Source organism: Triplophysa dalaica, chromosome 4, assembly GCF_015846415.1.
Source record: "Triplophysa dalaica isolate WHDGS20190420 chromosome 4, ASM1584641v1, whole genome shotgun sequence".
Classification (NCBI taxonomy): domain Eukaryota; kingdom Metazoa; phylum Chordata; class Actinopteri; order Cypriniformes; family Nemacheilidae; genus Triplophysa; species Triplophysa dalaica.
This window is the reverse complement of record NC_079545.1, coordinates 15,821,158-15,838,777: the sequence shown is the minus strand read 5'-3', so window position 1 is coordinate 15,838,777 and position 17,620 is coordinate 15,821,158. Positions and strand designations below refer to the sequence as shown.

The following is a 17,620-nucleotide window of genomic DNA, read 5'->3' as shown; positions in this document are numbered from 1 at the left end:
AACGTGCACTAACTTACACAAAACAGACATGAGACAGGCGGTGTCCCAGACATTACTCAAGTCAAGTCCTAGACTAACTTAAATGTTAGAAGAGTCTTGATCAAAAACAATTTATCTTAAAATATATCAGTGCCATTGTTTTATCTCAAGATGAAACACAGTAGTTTTTTGTAAAGTATGTTTTTTAATTGACTAAAATGTCCTAGGGCTACTCGTGGCTTAATCTCATCCTTGTCCAGTAAACCTACCCCTAATGTATATAATACAAAACAGCTGTAAAGCCATAGGAGTAAATTCCTTTTGTGCTTTCAAATCGGGTAAAACTATAAAACCGCCCTGCTGTGATTCTTACAGTGATTGATGAATATAATAATGTAAAGCTCATTAAAATTGCAATGTTAACTTCAAAATTACTGCACAAATCCAAACCAGAGAGCAAACATATTGTCCAAATCCTTTTGGAAGTTGATGTGTGTGTGTGTGTGTGTACTGTCCGATGTAGGGAGGGCTGGGGATGTGGGGGGTGTTTGGTGGAAATTGCTGACATTAAACTCTGTTCCAGGTTCCAGAAAGGCCCAGAGCAAAAGAGAGACATAAGGCAGCTCTTTGTTTCATCACCATGTTTGTGTGTTTATCTGTAAGTATTATTGATGTCATTAACACATAAACCCACATGCAACACATGAACATACACAGTCATTCTTGTTATAAACTATTTCTTGTTCTTTTTTTTAAGTATTAAAAGGTATAGCATACTTTCAAAAATATTTTTTAAACATTTATTCATTATAATAAGATTTTTTTGTACAATGGCATATAAAATGAAAATTGAAAGAAAGGGCTATAGTCACCGTTGCACAGTGAGGGAGGATTGCCATTTTGAGGGTGCTAATTCACAGTTTGATATTTTCACCATATTTAAAATTTGATACTATACATAATTATTCCAAACATGTATCAAACTGGATTGACAAACCAAATAATACCAGGAAACATTTCAGAATTAATATAAATTAAGTCACTTCCTGGAGGATGAAGTCATTAAAGAAATTTTGTTAGCTACTTTTGTTGAAAGTGGGAAAAACTTTTCCTTGATTCTGAATTAAAAAAGTAGAAAAGTATCAATGTATTTTAATTCACATTTAAATAATTGAACATTTTAAGAAACATCAACACTTTTTTTATTACCCAGGACATGGCAATCTCTGTTTACACCAGTAAGAGTAGTGAAATTACTTCCTTATAATAGAAAAAATACAATGTGGTTCACAAGAATGACTCATATGCCCCCTAACAAGTTTAAGGGGGCATTGTGTGTGCTTTAAGGGTTGTTTATGTTGCTTCTGGTAAAGAGAAAATATCCATACCCTGCTGCAAATCTCTGGGCCAATTGTTACATAGCAAGGCAGTAAAATGGGGAAAGGGGCCCAACATTATTCATGCCTGTGAGGGCAAAATGCCAAATACAGTAAAACAACTCCAAACTGACTTAGTAGGATATCAGTTAGCCCCACTAATAAAATACAGGAAAAAAAATATTAGTTTTGATATAAAACAATGGAAGACTATGCGGGAGAAAATTGTGTGTGTGTTGCTCTCTGGACACAGCTTGTTTGTTAGATGTGTGTAAGGGGCATGATCATGTAGCGGGGGGCTCCTCTATAAAAGACAGGGCTGTGGGACCCCGCTCACAATTCAGAACTTGAGATCCATTCCAACTCGCTTCAGACTGAGCTCTGCAGAAGCCATGGCAACTGCCCTCTTTGGATTGATGGGAGTTTTGCTCTGCACCCTTGCCGTTAGTATTGAGGTCACACCTCAGACCGACTTCGACTTCCAGGGGGTAAGAATGCAAACACTTATGAACAGAGAAATCAAATGAATGATTATCACAATTTTTTGTCTCCAGACAGACTTAATGCACATCGTTTAAATGTGCTGTGCCAAGTACATTTTTACAACAAGGTCAAAGAGATATTTAGACTTTAGGGGTGGTCAAACCCTACTAAGATGTTGTTTAATAAATGCAAAAGTAATAGTTTAACACTTGATGAACATCTTAAAATGACATGTGCCTGGGGAAACAGGTAGCTGGGAAATGGTACCTGATTGGTTTTGCTACCAACGCAGAGTGGTTTGTCGTCCGTAAAGCAAACATGAAGACGGGTGTCGCCATGCTGACACCAAACGACGATGGAGACCTAGAGATGGCATATTCCAGTCTGAAGTAAGATATATATCAATATAAAGTTGTGTTGTATATTGAAAACTCAAAGAGTTTACTCAAACCTTTGCTTTTCAGTCCTGATGGCACATGCTGGAGAATGACCCATGTGGCACAGAAGACGAATATTCCGGGGCAATTCACCTTCTACAGTGACCGTGAGAGACTCCTGCATGCAGATCTGAAATAAAGCATTAAATCTTACAGGACTTTCGGTAACATATGTTTATTTGTTCCTTTAGGCCAGGAAACTGTAAATGACATGCGTGTTGTGGATGTAAAGTATGATGAATATGCTGTGATCCACACCATCAAGACCAAAGACGATTCAATAACTATTCTGAACAAACTCTACGGTAAGAATTTAAAAAGTTTAGAAAAAAGAGGTATGATAGCATGAGACTGTATATGTAACTGCTTTGTCTGTTGTCCCTTACAAAAAAGTTTTTTCAAGTGTGCTATTAGATTATTATAGGGCCTACCTCTTTTAAACTTTAAATAAGAAAGCATACTGAGAGTAAATATTTACATTTATGCATTTGGCAGACGCCTTTATCCAAAGCGACTTACATTGCATTATCCTATACATTTGTTTCTAAGTATTTGCAACCCCCTGGGATTGAACCAATTGGCATTGCTCTTACCACTGAGCTACATGAAAGCTGCAAAGTATATTTTCCTTAAATAAAGAACTGCTACTTTGCTTTTGAACTACTATATTATCAGTATACCTTCTAGTTATTTGTTGTATATAGTAGTGCAAACGAAAAACTTAATTGTCAATGAGTTGTTTGCAGTGAATGTTAAGGTAAACTTAAACTGTAACTTTTATATTCCTGTTCTTCCTGCATAAAAATTCTCCGTGTAAGAATTGTTGCTGTATTACATCATAATTTACACAATTCACAAAAAGTAAGTGAGTACGTGTTATGTTATGTTACAGGCCGAACACAAGACCTGGGCCAGGACGTCCTGGACAGATTCACTGAGTTCTCTCTGGAACAAGGCATTCTACCCGAGAACATTGCTGTCCTGCCTAAAAATGGTAAAATAAATCTGTGCTGAAACACAAAAAAACACTCAAATTATCAGACCATTATTTAAACAATGCTATAGCGCCCCCTACAGAACATTCAAACTTTACATATCTGTGCATACAGTACAAAACCAACATTTGTCTGAAACGATATGCTTATTTATATTTTAAGTAAATATTTCAATATCTCTGACCTGTCTTTTCTCTTAGACGAGTGCCCTTGAACTGTGGATTTGAAGATCCTATCTGATCCTCGAGTCTCGGAAGAGACACTACTTATTGTAGTGAAACATTTGAATTCTAACTTTTAAACTGAAAGCACCCTTTAACCCTCTAAAACATCTCTCTTGCTTTGATTTTTTTTAGTATGGAATAAATAAAATCTTTTGTGAACCTCAGCTGTGTCAAGATTTTAAAACTGGAATACTGCAAAGAGAATAAGTAAAAACACAGCTCTTCAGTACAAACTATACATTTTAACTAAAATGCATTCAGAAAAAATTACAAAGAAGGTTTATGTCAAAATAAATATGCACATACGATAATTGCAAACAGGGTAAGACAAAAACATATTGTGTTTCCTTTGGATTAAGAGCATTTTTGAAAACAATTTCAAGACATGAATACTACAAAAAATGTTTTGGCAATGTACAGATCACAAGATTGTTATGTGAATGCAACCAACTTGGTTAATGATTGTGAAATTAATTTGTCATTAATGACAATAAGACATCACTCCTTTTAACCTTTTGGTAAAAAAAAGTGCTATATTTGGTTTTCAGAACTCATTTTAAGCAGGCAAGTGCGTCAGACTTTTCAATTATGAAAGGTAAAAACTAATTGAATATCATAAATGGCCATATACGGAATGAATCATCATACAAATAAAAGTAAAAGATTCTCACCTTGTCCCAGATCCATTTCATAAAGTTTTAATAGATTTTCTCACTCATGTAATCACACCGAACAGAGAATGCAGGAAAATACTTTGCCTTTTATTTCCTTTTTTATCTTTTTTTTTTTAAAACAAATGTGAAGATACATCCATGACAACACAAAGTTCAGAATCCTGAATTGTTTACAGCGTCTCTCTCTCTCTCTTTACAGATCTGTGTACAAAACAATAAGTTATAATCGCATAGAATCCTAGTTACATTTAACTATACAACAAATTTTAAACGGTGACCAAATAAATATCTGCGGTATAAAAATGATCACAGGGACAAAAGGATGAGGAAGGCTAATGACAAGTGCTTTGGTCAGCTCGGCTTGCGACCGACGCCGTTTCTGACCAATGGCATTGATTCGAGTAAGATAAGACGCTTGGCAATTGTGTCGTGATGGAAAGAGGCTGTTTAAGGTTATGTAATCGGTCCACTTCATCTAAAACCTCTGGCCAACCACGTGCAGAGCTGGAGATGACATCATACATCACAGGCTAGTGAAACGGTTTTCGGATCCATGGCTGATCTAATGTTATACATAAACAATCTGTATGTGTGTACGTGGGACATTTTCAAACACGTCACTACTTGTTTGTTACAGCGAGCGAGACGTGTGCATGCTCTCGGCGAGGTCTGATGTTGGCTATTAAGACAGTTAGAGGGTTTAAGGAGGCTTTGTGGATTTCTTTAACTGCATGCAAACACAGTCAAATAGTACCATCATAAGATAGTCATTACAGTCGCTCAAGGGTCACTGGTGAAGGGTTATTGGCAATGTCAAGCATATCTGGTACAGAACTCAACTAAAACACAGTCGTAGCATTACATACACACAGATATGATCATTCATTTCATCTAAATACTCCATATTGTGTATACTGATGAGTGATACCATCGGCCTGATACTGAAGTGTTCCATGAGGTTATGAATTTTTTGCTACAGGCAGTACCGCTGATAAATGTTACAGGGGTATATAGTGCACGCATACAGTTTGTTTGGGTGAATCTCAGACTGACAAGTTAGGGTCATATTAACAAGATAAAACATAACAGATTTCAATGACGGATAATGCGTGTATTCAATTATAACCAAATACTGTAAAAAAACAATTCCTATATTTTCCATGCCAATCATTACGGCACTTATTTAAACCTCCTTAAAGTCAAAATACTGACTACAAATATGTATTTATCAAATCGGCAAAGGTGCTACTACAAACATTTCTTTTAAGGTATTTCAGAAGAACATGGTTCTGTTAGGGGTTGCTTTCATACAAGCATTACATTCTTAAAACAAAGAAAAATGCTTGTTTTTGTGTTTGTTTTCAAAATACTTTTGCAATGTTTTGATTTTGGAGATTAATATGACCCAGAAATCTTCGGTGAGATTCACAGTTTAATTCTATACATAAGTTCTGTGGTCCCACATCCATTCATTGCGTGCCATAAATTTAACTTATAACATTAAAAACCATTAATCAAGATTCAAAGGCTTTACAAGCATTAAAACCAATATATGTATAAGCTTTGAACGAACAGTTCACAACAAAACAAATCTGTCACTGAAGCATTCTGTCTGTTTAAGAGATTTCAAAGCCTCTGGTTGTTGTAACGAAGCACGCTTGAAGAATTCACGAAACATTGCATTTTCAAAAAAGAAAAAAAATGACACGTTTTAATTTTTTAGTAAACTATTCCTTTAAAACCCTTTGTAATTAATGATGAAACCGCATGTTTTCATCATGGTGACAAAAATACAAGGTAAACACAAAGCTTACTGCAGTTATTTGAAGTTTGAAAGACCACATGTGTCCCACGTGACCCCATTCTGACCAAACTAATGAAGAAAAATAAGGCATTGCTTTTAGATCCTTTGAAAAACAGCCTTATATCTCTCCAACGCTAAAACATGTGATGTTTCCACCATGTCCAAGTTCTGCACCCTTGCCCATAAATAAAATGTTATAAATCAAGAGGAATATTTGGCTATTTGGATTGGGTGTCACACGGTCCTATATTCAAAAAGCATTGTAGAGCGCATATATATGATGTCAGGGTCAAATATTTTCGTTTTCAGATAACACATGCTTGACTTGGGTCTGTAAAATGCTTGAGGAATATAACACGATTCATTGAGAGTTGATCAGTTAAGGTACAAAATCCAAATTGAGATGCATCAATAGAAATACATAAAACACACACAACAATTAACCAAGTTAAAGAATATGTTCACTCAAAAGTATTTACTCATCCTCATTTTGTGCCAAACCCATGTGTTGTTATTCAGTGGAACATGAAACCAAAGCCCTTTTAGCATTAATACAACATAACATTTTTTTTAGACATAAATACCAGCTTCAATACACCAGAAGCTATAAGTCTGGCCAATTTTTTATGACACTTTTCAGGAGCTTTTTTGGCAAGCTTTAAAGTCCAAGTAAACTGTAATAGCCATAACATTCTTTAAAAAATTACTTTCTGTGTTCCAAAGAAGCAATGAGGGTTTGAAACAAAATGAGAATAAGTGCCTTATGACAATCTCATTTTTGGGTGAACTATTCCTTTAATGTGGGAGAGGAAAAAAAATGACCATTAAGCAAAGTGAAAATGCATTCTCATACGGACACGACAACATACACACACGCACATCTATGCAACTGGTTGACGACATGAGAGCTGATGATTTCAAATCACCGGCTGTTTAGTGTCTCTTACGGAAGTGAGTGGGACACAGAGGAAGATGAGGAAGAGGAGGGTGCAGCGGGCTTCCGGGCTCATTCTGCAGGCACCACGTCTTTATGGTGTCTCATAATGTGCTGGTTTTTCTCAGAAGGTCTCCGGAAGCCCTTAGAACAGTACTGACAGCGATGAGGATAGTCTTTAGTGTGAATAGAAATGACGTGTCTCTTAAATCCAGACGCATCTCCAGTGCTGTAGTCGCAATACTGACACTGATACACCCTCCTTTCCCGTGGGCCCTTGCCCCCACCACCCTTCTTTACCACAGCGCCGCCCGCCGCCAGTTGGGCTGCCCCTATAGTCCTCTTGGGGGCAGCCTTTTCTATAGTCGGGGGCTGCGGCTGAGCCGCCGGCGTTGGCGATGCGGGCTGCTGCGGTTGCTGCTGTTCCTTGGTGTGCACAGAGAGGATGTGGCGGCTGAGGATGAAGGGATCGGCGATCTTGAAATTGCAGTGTCGACACTGGTGCAGTTTCTTGGCTTTGTGAGAAGCTGAGTGTTTCTTAAGCTCGGATGGCCGATGGAAGCCTTTCCCGCAGATGGCGCATTTGTGCGGGTAGTCCTTGGTGTGCACGGAAATTATGTGCCGTTTAAGATCGCTGGAGTTGGAACTGCGATGGTCACAATGGCTGCACTGGTGTCCTCGAGCGTCCTCGTGCGTGGCAGCGTGCTGCGTCAACTCCTCCTCCTCGCTGAAGGTCTGGCCGCAGCGCTCGCAACGGAACGGGAGTTCGCGGCTGTGCTTCGTTTTCACGTGCGTCTTGAGGTTGGAAGAGTCCGCCGATTTGTAATCGCAGTACATGCACGTGTACGGCTTCTCGCCCGTATGCGTCCGCATGTGTTTCTTTAATTCCGACGGATGGCGGAAACCCTTGCCGCATTCCACGCAGATGTGTGGGAAACTCTTACTGTGAACGGCCAGCAGGTGGCGATTGAGCAATCCCTGCTCCGCAGTCTCGTAATCGCAAAACTTGCATTTGTGCGTCTTGTTGGCGGCAGAAGGAGGGAGGGGGGAAGCGATGGCCGTGGGTGCTTTCTGTTCCCGGTGATGGTGTTGAAGACGATGAGAGAACAATGCCGCTTGCTGGTGGAACTCTTTTCCGCAGGTTTCGCATTCAAAGGGGGCTTTGTTACTGAGCGTGTGAACCTCCATGTGGTTGTGGAAGCTGGCTTTTTTATTGGTGGTGAAGTCGCAGTCAGTGCACTGGTACTTTTTGCGAGTCAAGACTTCCTGATGGTGGTTGCGAGTGTGCCGCTTCAGAAAGCCGCGGGATTTGAATTTCTTACCGCACAGCATGCAGGGGTAGACGGTGAGAGGTTGTCCATATGGACCAATGATGATTGCTGCAGGAAAACAAATCAGAGACTAAATACAAATTTAAACACAGTGAATGAAACATTGCTGAAATTAATTTACTTAATAAAATTTCTAAAACACATACTAAAATATTAACTCAAAAGACATTTCGACTGGTGATAAAATGAATGCACAATTTTAGTTTCTGCTCTGCTCTGTTCTGTAGATGCATCATCCATTAAAAAGCTCAACCATCCAAAGATGTTCTAGCGACACCAAACAAACAATTTTGATTTCCAGGGAATTTTATTAAATGCTTAGCTTTGGACTGTAGGTCACATTAGATAAAAGTGTCTGCTAATGCATGAACATAATAAAACACCTTTGTGAGAAAACACAAGACATGCAGGATGTGGCAAGGGAAGTGTTACCTGTCTGGACCTGTCGTGGTTCGGTTCTCCTCTTGTTTTTGCCGTGCTGCCGGTTCAGTTTGTCCAGTGAATCCGACTCGTCTATGTGCAGCAATGCACTCGCCGCACCGTTACGATTCTCACAACCCTCATGATCAGCCGCACCTGATTATCCCAAAAACATGAGGATGTATGATTGACCCTCATACTCACAGATGCTCTTTACAGATCAGACTGGCCTGACTTTATAACTGTGGATCTTGCGCTCTATTAATTGGGCGCGCAGTTTGCGCACGTTGTATAAAGCGTTGTATAAAGAAGACGCATGTCTGCGCAGCTCGCGTTGTATAAAGAAGATGCGTCTCACTTTATAACTATTTTATTGATATTACATCGGAATAACAATACAATCAAGACTCACTATATAACTGTGAAGTTTGTGCTGTACACATGACACACGCCTGAATTAATAACTGCCCAGCTCGGGCTGAATAAAGATGTGTCTCTGCGCAACTTGTGCCAGACGCACCTCACTCTAAAACAAAGTATTTGTCATGCTTAAATCATCCAGATCATCAGACAAATTTTTATAATACACATAGAAAACCAGATTAAATACAAAATGCAATTTTTAAATGATGGTTTTATTTATTAAGGGAAATAACAATCCAAACATTTCTGACCCTATGTGAAAGTAACTTCCCCCTTAACCTAAAAACTAGTTGTGCCACCCTTGACGGCAACAACTGCAATCAAGTGTTTCCGAAAGTCTTTCACATCGCTGTGGAGGAATTTTGGCCCACTCTTCTTTGCAGAATTGTTTTAATTCAGCCACATTGGAGGGTCTTTGAGCATGAACAGCCTTATTAAGTTCATGCCACAGCATTTCAATTGGATTTAAGTCCGGACTTTGACTAGGCCACTCCAAAACCATAATTTAGACCACCATTTATTTAGCCATTCAAAGGTGGAATTGCTGTTGTGTTTTGGATCATTGTCCTGCTGCATAACCCAAGTGCGTTTAAGCTTGAGGTCACAAACCGATGGCTGGACATTCTCTCTTAGAATTTTCTGGTAGAGCGCAGATTTCATGTTTCCATCAATTATGGCCAGTCGTCCAGGTGCTGAAGCTGCAATGCAGCACCAGACCATCACACTACCTCCACCATGTTTGACTGTTGGTATGATGTTCTTTTAATGAATACTGTGTTAGTTTTATGCCAATTGTAACAGGACGCACACCTTCCAAAAAGTTCAACCTTTGTCTCATCAGTCCACAGAATATTTGCCCAAAACTTTCAGGGATCATCAAGATGTTTGGCCTCTTTGGCCAGCACTGGTTTCAACCTTGGAACTCTCCCATGGATGCCATTTTTGCACAGTCTCATTTTTATTGTAGAATCATGAACACTGACGTTAACTAAAGCAAGAGAGGCCTGCAGGTCTTTAGATCCTGTCCTGGAATCTTTTATTTCCTCCTGGACGAGTTGTCGTTGTGTTCTTGGAGTAATTTGGAAGGCCGTCCACTACAGGGACGGTTTACCAATGTTCCATGCTTTCTCCATTTGGGGATAATGGCTCTCACATGGGTTCGCTGGAGTCCCAAAGCCTTGGAAATAGCTTTGTAACCCATTCTAGACTGATACATTTCAATTATTTTGTTTCTCATCTGTTCTTGAATTTCTTTAGATCGCAGCATGATGTGTTGCTATTTGACTCCTCCGGTTGGTCAGAAAGGTTCTACTTAAGTGATTTCTTGATTCAACAGGTCTGGCAGTAATTAAGCTACCAAGGGTGGCAAATACATTTTCACATAGGGTCAGAATTGTTTGGATTGTTTTTACCCTTAATAAATAAAAACTGCATTTTAAAACTGCATTTTATATTTTCTTTGAGTAATATTAAATGTTTTTGATGATCTGAATCATATAAGCATGACAAATATGCAAATAACAAAAAATCCGGAAGGGGGCAAATTAACACAGAACACACTGAGATACTTACACGCTGCACTGTATGATATGAATGAATTTATGAGGCATTAATATAGCACTTTATTGTGTATTGCTTTACACCCAATGCGCATTACAAGCATATCAGGGGGGTCTCTCGTCACCCACCACCAGTGTGCAGCATACACTTGGATGATGCGAAGGCAGCTACAGCACAACGGCGCCAGTGCGGTCACCACACACCAGCTATAGTTGGAGAGGAGAGAGATAGAACCAATTCAGAGGTTGGGGAATATAAGAAGGCCATGATTGACAAGGGCCATTGGAGGGAATCTGGCCATGACACCAGGGTTACATCCCTACTCTTTAGGAGAAGTGTCATGGACAAAGGGAGTTAGGGGGATGCTAAGAAGCATTAGGACCCACACAAACCATAGGGTGAGCGACCCCTGCTGGTCTCACTAACACCTCTTCCAGCAGTAACCTAGCATTCCCAGGAGGTCTCCCATCCAGGTACTGACCAGGCTCTGCCCTGCTTAGCTTTTTAGTGGGCAACCAGTCTTGGGCTATAGGGTGATAGGGGTGCTGGCTATAAATATGTCTGTATTTTTGTTGGAGAAAGTGCTGACCGTAAGCAGCGGCCCATGCTACAGGCATGAAGTCTTTGCTCAGTGCGGTGCTGTCATACGCTCTGTCATGAGACACCGGCTCCTCCCCGCCAACCACCACCTCCATATAGACCTCATCTGAGACCTTCGACCCTCCTGCACACAAAAAAACATGAGCTAGACCAACACACACAACTGACAAATACTGCCTTTAGTGTCTAAAAACAAACTAATACTGTTCACGTCAAATTTCTTGGTTTTACTCACCTTCTGTTTGTGTGTGATGGCCGTCTCCCATCGACATGTAGACCGTCTTCTCTCTCAGCGGCCGTACGACAGGTTCAGCCAAAGCCACTGTATCACTCTCATCCAGGTCCACTGTCTCACCTACACGCACACGGAGGATGAGTTCAGACCGTGAGTCTTTAGATGCTCATTATATCTTCATCTGATGGCCGAGAGACATCACACATGTGTTAAACACACAGTTCACTCACCAAGATCATCTTCCCCTGAGTCTGCTTTAAAGATGTAAACTTTGATCACTTCCTGTCCATCCTCATCTTTCTCCACCTCCTGATCATCTATTGCTCCCTCCACTGTCACCTCCTCTCCATCTCCCGACACCATTTTACCAGCATCATCCACTACAGACAGAGAAAACATAAATCGATCAGACAGGCAGGGACTTGAATTGAATAAACAACAAACAAACAAACAACTACATAAATGCAAGAATGAAAGTTCAAGTATTACATGAGATCATCAGGTAGTCTCCACAGCTGTCAGAGTCGTGTTCTTGGTCCAGCTCATCTTGCTCTCTCCCCTCTGCCACCAAAACATCCTCTGTCATCTCTGTCATGGCAACGCCGTCTTCCTCTTCCTCCTCGCCCTCCAGTGACATCACACAGGTCTCCACGGCAACACCCTCGTCGTCATCGCAGTGCACATACTCAGCGACCACGTCCTCCACTGCATCCTGGATCACGAGCTCATCTGAGGAGAAGCCCTGCACGGACACCCCCTCCCCCTCCACCTCAGACACCAGCACTGTCTCCTGGAGCTCCACCACGTACTCCTCCTCCCCTGCACCTCCATCGTCTACATACACACAGAGATGATGAAAACACAGGCTTGATCATTAGTTCACATCCGATCAATTTAACAGATCAACGGGAGTTATTTTTTGCTGCTTTTAAACATTTTACTGCTTTTTGAAACGGTGAGAACAAGCTATCAAAGATAAAAGCTGTACTATTTATAAAAACAATTAGCCAAATCGATTATTGGTCTCTCTCTCTGATTACTGTTAATGTCACTGAACGTCCGGTCTGTACCATGAAAGAGATGACTGTGAGGTGGTTACCTGAGCCATGCAGTATTATCTTTGGCTCTTGGGAGCGGAGCGCAAGCCTCGTGACCTCCTCAGCCATCGTCTTTACTCTTCATTGGCCACTGCACAACTAATGCAACACAAAAACACATCAAGAGTCTGGCAGATGTCATTCCAGAGTCCGGACAAAACAATAAAAACAAATTCTGTTGTTTTATATATGAGCTGAGCACATGCAATCATTGTGAAGAAATCGATTGTAAACAGGATTGAAAGTCAAATAAATTTTATTTAATGTATTAACGCATTGCATTTCTGGAGGGGAGGGGTCATAACAATGTCACAGATTCCCACAATAGACTGTCATCACATACAGACGCAATGCATTTGAAATATATGCAGAGACACCCATGCATGATCAAATTATTGACGCAATCAGGGCATGCGTGTGCCTTTAATTTGCAAATGACTGCGACAACAAAGGAGAGCAACATGCACACGAGCGTCAAAAAACAGCGAATTGGTCATCCACTTTGATCGTTGCACAGGATTCAATGCAGCGTCTTCAAATACAATGCAAACAACCATTGCATGCATAATGCATAATAAAGAATGCGTGAACCTGCGCGAAGAATGCACAAGAAGAACGCGCGTGTGGAAGCTTCCCACCCCCCATCGCGCCGATGAACGCGCTTCCTCGCAGCCGAAACCGGACGTGAACATGGCGTCTCGCGCCCGTAATTTTCCTCCATAGCACGAAAACAAAACCCGTCCGTGTGCGCCATTTTGACACATAATAAAGCACTAATGTTCATTCCCACTCAAACGCGCGCAAGCATGCAAAACGCACACGCCTCGTGCGCAACCATTGAATATCTCGCACTCGAATAGGCGAGAGGTTTTTATAAACAATAACCCACCCCCGGTGCGCGAGGCCCTACCGCGGCCTGCCCGGGGCCCAATACGAGGCCTCGCGTCTGCAGACGCAACGCGCAAAACATAACGCAACATAATTCTCTTTAATGGAACACAAACCTGGCGTGGACGCGCAGCGGTATCGTCTGATTAAATCCGTGGGATCTGATGCATCTGATCAACGCGCGCGACGGCCTTCAGAATTCCCGCAGACAGGCCGTCGGGTTTCCCCAGACTCGGGCAGGGTTCGAGCGGGAGTCAGCGGGCGCTGGGCGGGCCGCGGAGCGCGCAGGGAGGGCGGAGCTCAACGCGCAGACGCGCCGCAGCTCTACCGGAGCGTCACTGCGACACGGCCGCAGGAAAACGAGGAAGGCCGACAAAACACGTTTAGCAAATGCTAACGGACAGGGTTATTGAAAATGTTTTTTATTATGTTGTCGAACATTTTTTATTCGACAAAGCTAGAATATACTTATTAACATACTCCTGTGCCAAGAGAATAACAAGATTCACAGATTCAGCTGCCACATATTCAGCCACAGCTAAACTACCCCTGCATACAGCTAATTTAATTACATAAAAACACACAGCAATCCCATAAAAAGCATTTTTTGTTCCTCAAAAAATCCCTTTCAGGCGAAGCTTCCTAAAATAACTATTTCTTGAACTTTTTAAATTTGTAGAACCTTCTATACAAAAAAGATTCTGCGCATGTAAAATATTTGTTATGGACCCATATAACCAGACAAGATCTTTTTAGGAACCTTTTGAGGAAAAGTCTTAACATTATATTTGTTGCTGAGGTAGCCACATTTTTCTCATCATCTCTATGAAACTTCAAGAAGAAACGTTTGATTTTTGAATAACTTTGAAATTGATGAAATAAGATTACATAGGAAATACTTTCGTATTAACTTTCAAAATTGACAAATCCAAATAACATTCTTAAAATAGAAGACAAAATCTTAGCAAATTTAATCTGTGATGAACTGACAAATGTCATAATGTTGTCTTGCGTGATTACAACATACAAAAAATAAGGGTTTCAGTCTTATTGCAGATGTGTTACAAATATTTCTTTAAGCATCAGAGAGCCAAGCATCGATGTTGAAAATCAAACAACTTTTATCCATCTACACATTCAAGAGCATCAATATCATCTAAGTTCAGTTGTTTCGACCAGTTACAGAGTTTTTCAGCCTCTTCCTCCCATTCAGACTCAGATGAGCTGTCATCATAATCTTCAGTCTCAACTGATGGAAGAACAATCTTGATGTCGTATTTCTTAGCAGTGCTCTTCTGTTTATCCGTGTTATTGTTATGAATGTTGTCCAAATGCCTCTCTTCTTCTAAGACCTGATTCTGGAGAGCAGGCATGTTTTGAACCACCAATAAATTCAAATAAAACATTATTATTTTATTCATTGCTTGATTCTGTCTTTGTGCATCCTGTAAACTTTAGAATATGTTTTTAATATGATGATTTTAATTTAATGATGCTATTTTAGGAGCTCATATGATTTAAAGGGTTACAAGACCTTTTTCAAATAAAGGCTGATACACTTATACAATCATATACATCTTGCTTAAAAAGTTAAAGGACTCAGCATGCGTTTTATTGGTAGCTGATGTTGGAAGTGATAAGAGAATCTTGGACATTATGTTTCCATTTATTCAAAAACTACATCTATATGAAAATAATGAAAGTATGAGAATTGAACGTACTCTCTCTGCCTCGCTCGCGATGTAGAGGCGCCTCCTGCGAGCTGCAGAGCTCTTAACTCGAGCAGAGCGCCGTGAGGACACTGGCAAAGATCTAGAATATGAGAAAGTCTCTGTGATGATATGGGTAAAAACATCTCTACAGAATGTGAGAAAGAATTTTCTGAATCTGCTGGACACTTACCGGTTTTATAAAAATTGGAAACACTGTCTCATTATAATTTCCGTAAAGTTAAAGGTAAGTGCGAACCTCTGAGAGAGCTGCTGTCTGGAGAAATGAGAGAAGGTGAGTTGTCCCCACGACCGCCCTTTCTTTAGATGTGCTGCAACAGAACCTGTCGTTTCTGATTTGATATTCTCCCTGGTAATATTCCGTAACAAGACCTCTTGAGACAGAAACCTCCAGCTGTTTTCCCGACCGCCTAGACAAGCGGGAAGCTCATCCAGGTGGCTTGAATACTGAGAGGGCGTAAAGGATGAATAAACAACACAATCGGATCACAATATATTTACAAAATATCATTATATTGAAAAACCTGCATAAAGTCTTTCACACTGATGACATCTTGTACTTCAGTAATGGCTCCGCTCTGCCTTTGAATCTCGTCCACTGAGATGAAATCCATGAATGTTCTAGCTCCCATCATTCTGCCCGTGTCTGCTGTGGCCTGTTTAAAATGCACAGCATTTTATTATTTCGCCTCCAATGTAAACATTTTTTAACATTGCGCTGATTCAAACTTGTACCTGGTTGGAGGGAGTGAAGAGTTTTTTGCCAGAGAGATAATATCCTCCAACACCAATGTGGAAAATCTTGAACACCAAAGAAGGTGGAAAATGAGGTCCTGCAAACCTGAGCATATTAGAAAAACAACTTAACGTGTTTGTCAACCAGTCCATCACTAATGGGCCTACATATATTTATGATAAATGGAGAGGGACAATGTGACAAAGTTTGTGGTCCTGGATTTTATTTAGCCTAACCATCAGTTGAGGTTTACACCTCATGTGTAAACTGTTGTTTACACATGAATTTATATTTGAAGTAAATGTCAATCTGAACACAAGTTTAAAGTCCTCCTGCCTGAATCTGAGCCTGTATTTAAGACTGGGGTCTTTCAGAAGCTCGGCTTCTCTCGGGCTCAGCTGACGCAGGGTGGCTGGTGTAAGACACCCCTCCTGAAACACACAAACCATGTAAATAACTGCAAAACAAATGATGACTTGAAGATTTTAAATCTAGTAAATATATGCGTGCAGTATAATTTAACATACTTGTGTCAAAAAGTGATAAAAGGGTTCTTCACAGTGAAGCACTTAAGGGCATTTTTTGCTAAAAGAACAATTTAGTCATATGTTGTTAAAAGAAACATTTCTTTCTTACTTTTAAAAAGCCTGAATAACCTTTTTCAACCATAAAGAACCTTTTGCACGTTATAAAGCATGTTGAATCTTCATTAAATTTAAAGAACCTCGTTCAGATTCCCACAAAAGATTATATGAATAAAAACATTATAAGAAGCTTTGTAAGAGTATAAATGTTGAATAAAGTAGGCTTATTAGTCTTGCATTGACGATGTCACTTTTGGATGTTTGGAAGATTGTTGTCTGATGTAAGAAGGTGTCCAGGCAAGAACTTACTGCTGAGCGTACTGTATTCACAAGGAGTTTGAAGAGTCTTCTGTTTCTATGTGATCTCCAGTATGCCTGAATTCTTTTGGCAGAAATCTCATACATCTCCATTTGAAATGAGCGAATTAAAATCATTTGTTAAGGTTCTATATTTAAGTTTAGTTCTAAATGAATTTAAAACGGCGATATTTTTACACGTTTACATACATTTCTCCTTGATATTTTAGATTACATGCTCAAACTGCCTTTGACGTTTGTTGTCCAAAACTTTGTTCGTCTTGGTTGCTAAGGAACCAATGAACGAATTTTTAACAAAATGACTTGATAATACAACTAACATAACGATGTTTAAAAAGCTATCCAATCAAACAAGACGTATAATGACATAATCGTCTAAAAATGATTAATATAATTTAAACGTCCGATTAGTCAAAAAATATTTAGAGTGCAAATGCTGTTCATGAACACTAGATGACGGTATATACGCAATCCGACTACAATCAAAGAAGTACTTTTTTAGAAAAGTCTCCGCACTCGGAAGACATATGTAGCGTCTTCAGACAGTTGTCTCACTCATACAAGACCACTTCCTATCTAATAAAATAGGAAGAAACTATATCTTCAAACTCGCAGGTTACAATATAACATCATATTTCTGACAAAAATTAAAACTTAGATCGATCGTACATGCAATTTGTTTATTTACCTAAAATTGTGGCAACACAGGTTGTTTACATCCAGGTTGTTGTAACGCGCAGATGTTGACAAGCGCTTCTCAATATTCAGTAGAGAACCCCTCCCTAAACAATC

At 40.0% G+C, this 17,620-nt stretch overlaps 3 protein-coding genes across 5 annotated transcripts; 1 reads left to right on the top strand and 2 right to left on the bottom strand.

Annotated features, from left to right (window-relative positions):
- Positions 1 to 1,247: 1,247 nt before the first annotated feature.
- Positions 1,248 to 3,658, top strand: zgc:153704 (Lipocalin-like). The gene is made up of 6 exons (XM_056746387.1): positions 1,248 to 1,843; positions 2,088 to 2,227; positions 2,303 to 2,382; positions 2,467 to 2,580; positions 3,168 to 3,269; positions 3,471 to 3,658. Exons 1-6 carry the CDS (start codon positions 1,748 to 1,750, stop codon positions 3,482 to 3,484), a joined length of 546 nt encoding a protein of 181 aa, XP_056602365.1. The 5' UTR covers positions 1,248 to 1,747; the 3' UTR covers positions 3,485 to 3,658.
- A 98-nt stretch (positions 3,659 to 3,756) lies between these two features.
- Positions 3,757 to 14,266, bottom strand: LOC130419547 (zinc finger Y-chromosomal protein 1). The gene is made up of 8 exons (XM_056746381.1): positions 13,577 to 14,266; positions 12,575 to 12,671; positions 11,965 to 12,309; positions 11,706 to 11,855; positions 11,476 to 11,595; positions 11,230 to 11,364; positions 8,670 to 8,813; positions 3,757 to 8,285 (listed from the first exon to the last, which is right to left on the bottom strand). The coding sequence occupies exons 2-8, from the start codon at positions 12,639 to 12,641 to the stop codon at positions 6,979 to 6,981; spliced, it is 2,268 nt and encodes a 755-aa protein (XP_056602359.1). The 5' UTR covers positions 12,642 to 12,671; positions 13,577 to 14,266; the 3' UTR covers positions 3,757 to 6,978.
- Positions 14,267 to 14,407: 141 nt separating this feature from the next.
- On the bottom strand, positions 14,408 to 17,602 carry c4hxorf58 (chromosome 4 CXorf58 homolog). 3 transcript variants are annotated; one of them, XM_056746384.1, is made up of 8 exons: positions 17,517 to 17,602; positions 16,820 to 16,915; positions 16,263 to 16,357; positions 15,926 to 16,031; positions 15,715 to 15,846; positions 15,429 to 15,637; positions 15,182 to 15,272; positions 14,408 to 14,818 (listed from the first exon to the last, which is right to left on the bottom strand). In XM_056746384.1, exons 2-8 carry the CDS (start codon positions 16,913 to 16,915, stop codon positions 14,582 to 14,584), a joined length of 966 nt encoding a protein of 321 aa, XP_056602362.1. In that variant the 5' UTR covers positions 17,517 to 17,602; the 3' UTR covers positions 14,408 to 14,581. The 3 variants fall into 3 exon arrangements, with proteins under 3 accessions (XP_056602362.1, XP_056602361.1, XP_056602360.1); XM_056746383.1 differs by lacking the exon at positions 17,517 to 17,602 and adding an exon at positions 17,018 to 17,478; XM_056746382.1 differs by lacking the exon at positions 17,517 to 17,602 and having other exon boundaries at positions 16,820 to 17,478.
- Between the last annotated feature and the right edge of the window lie 18 nt (positions 17,603 to 17,620).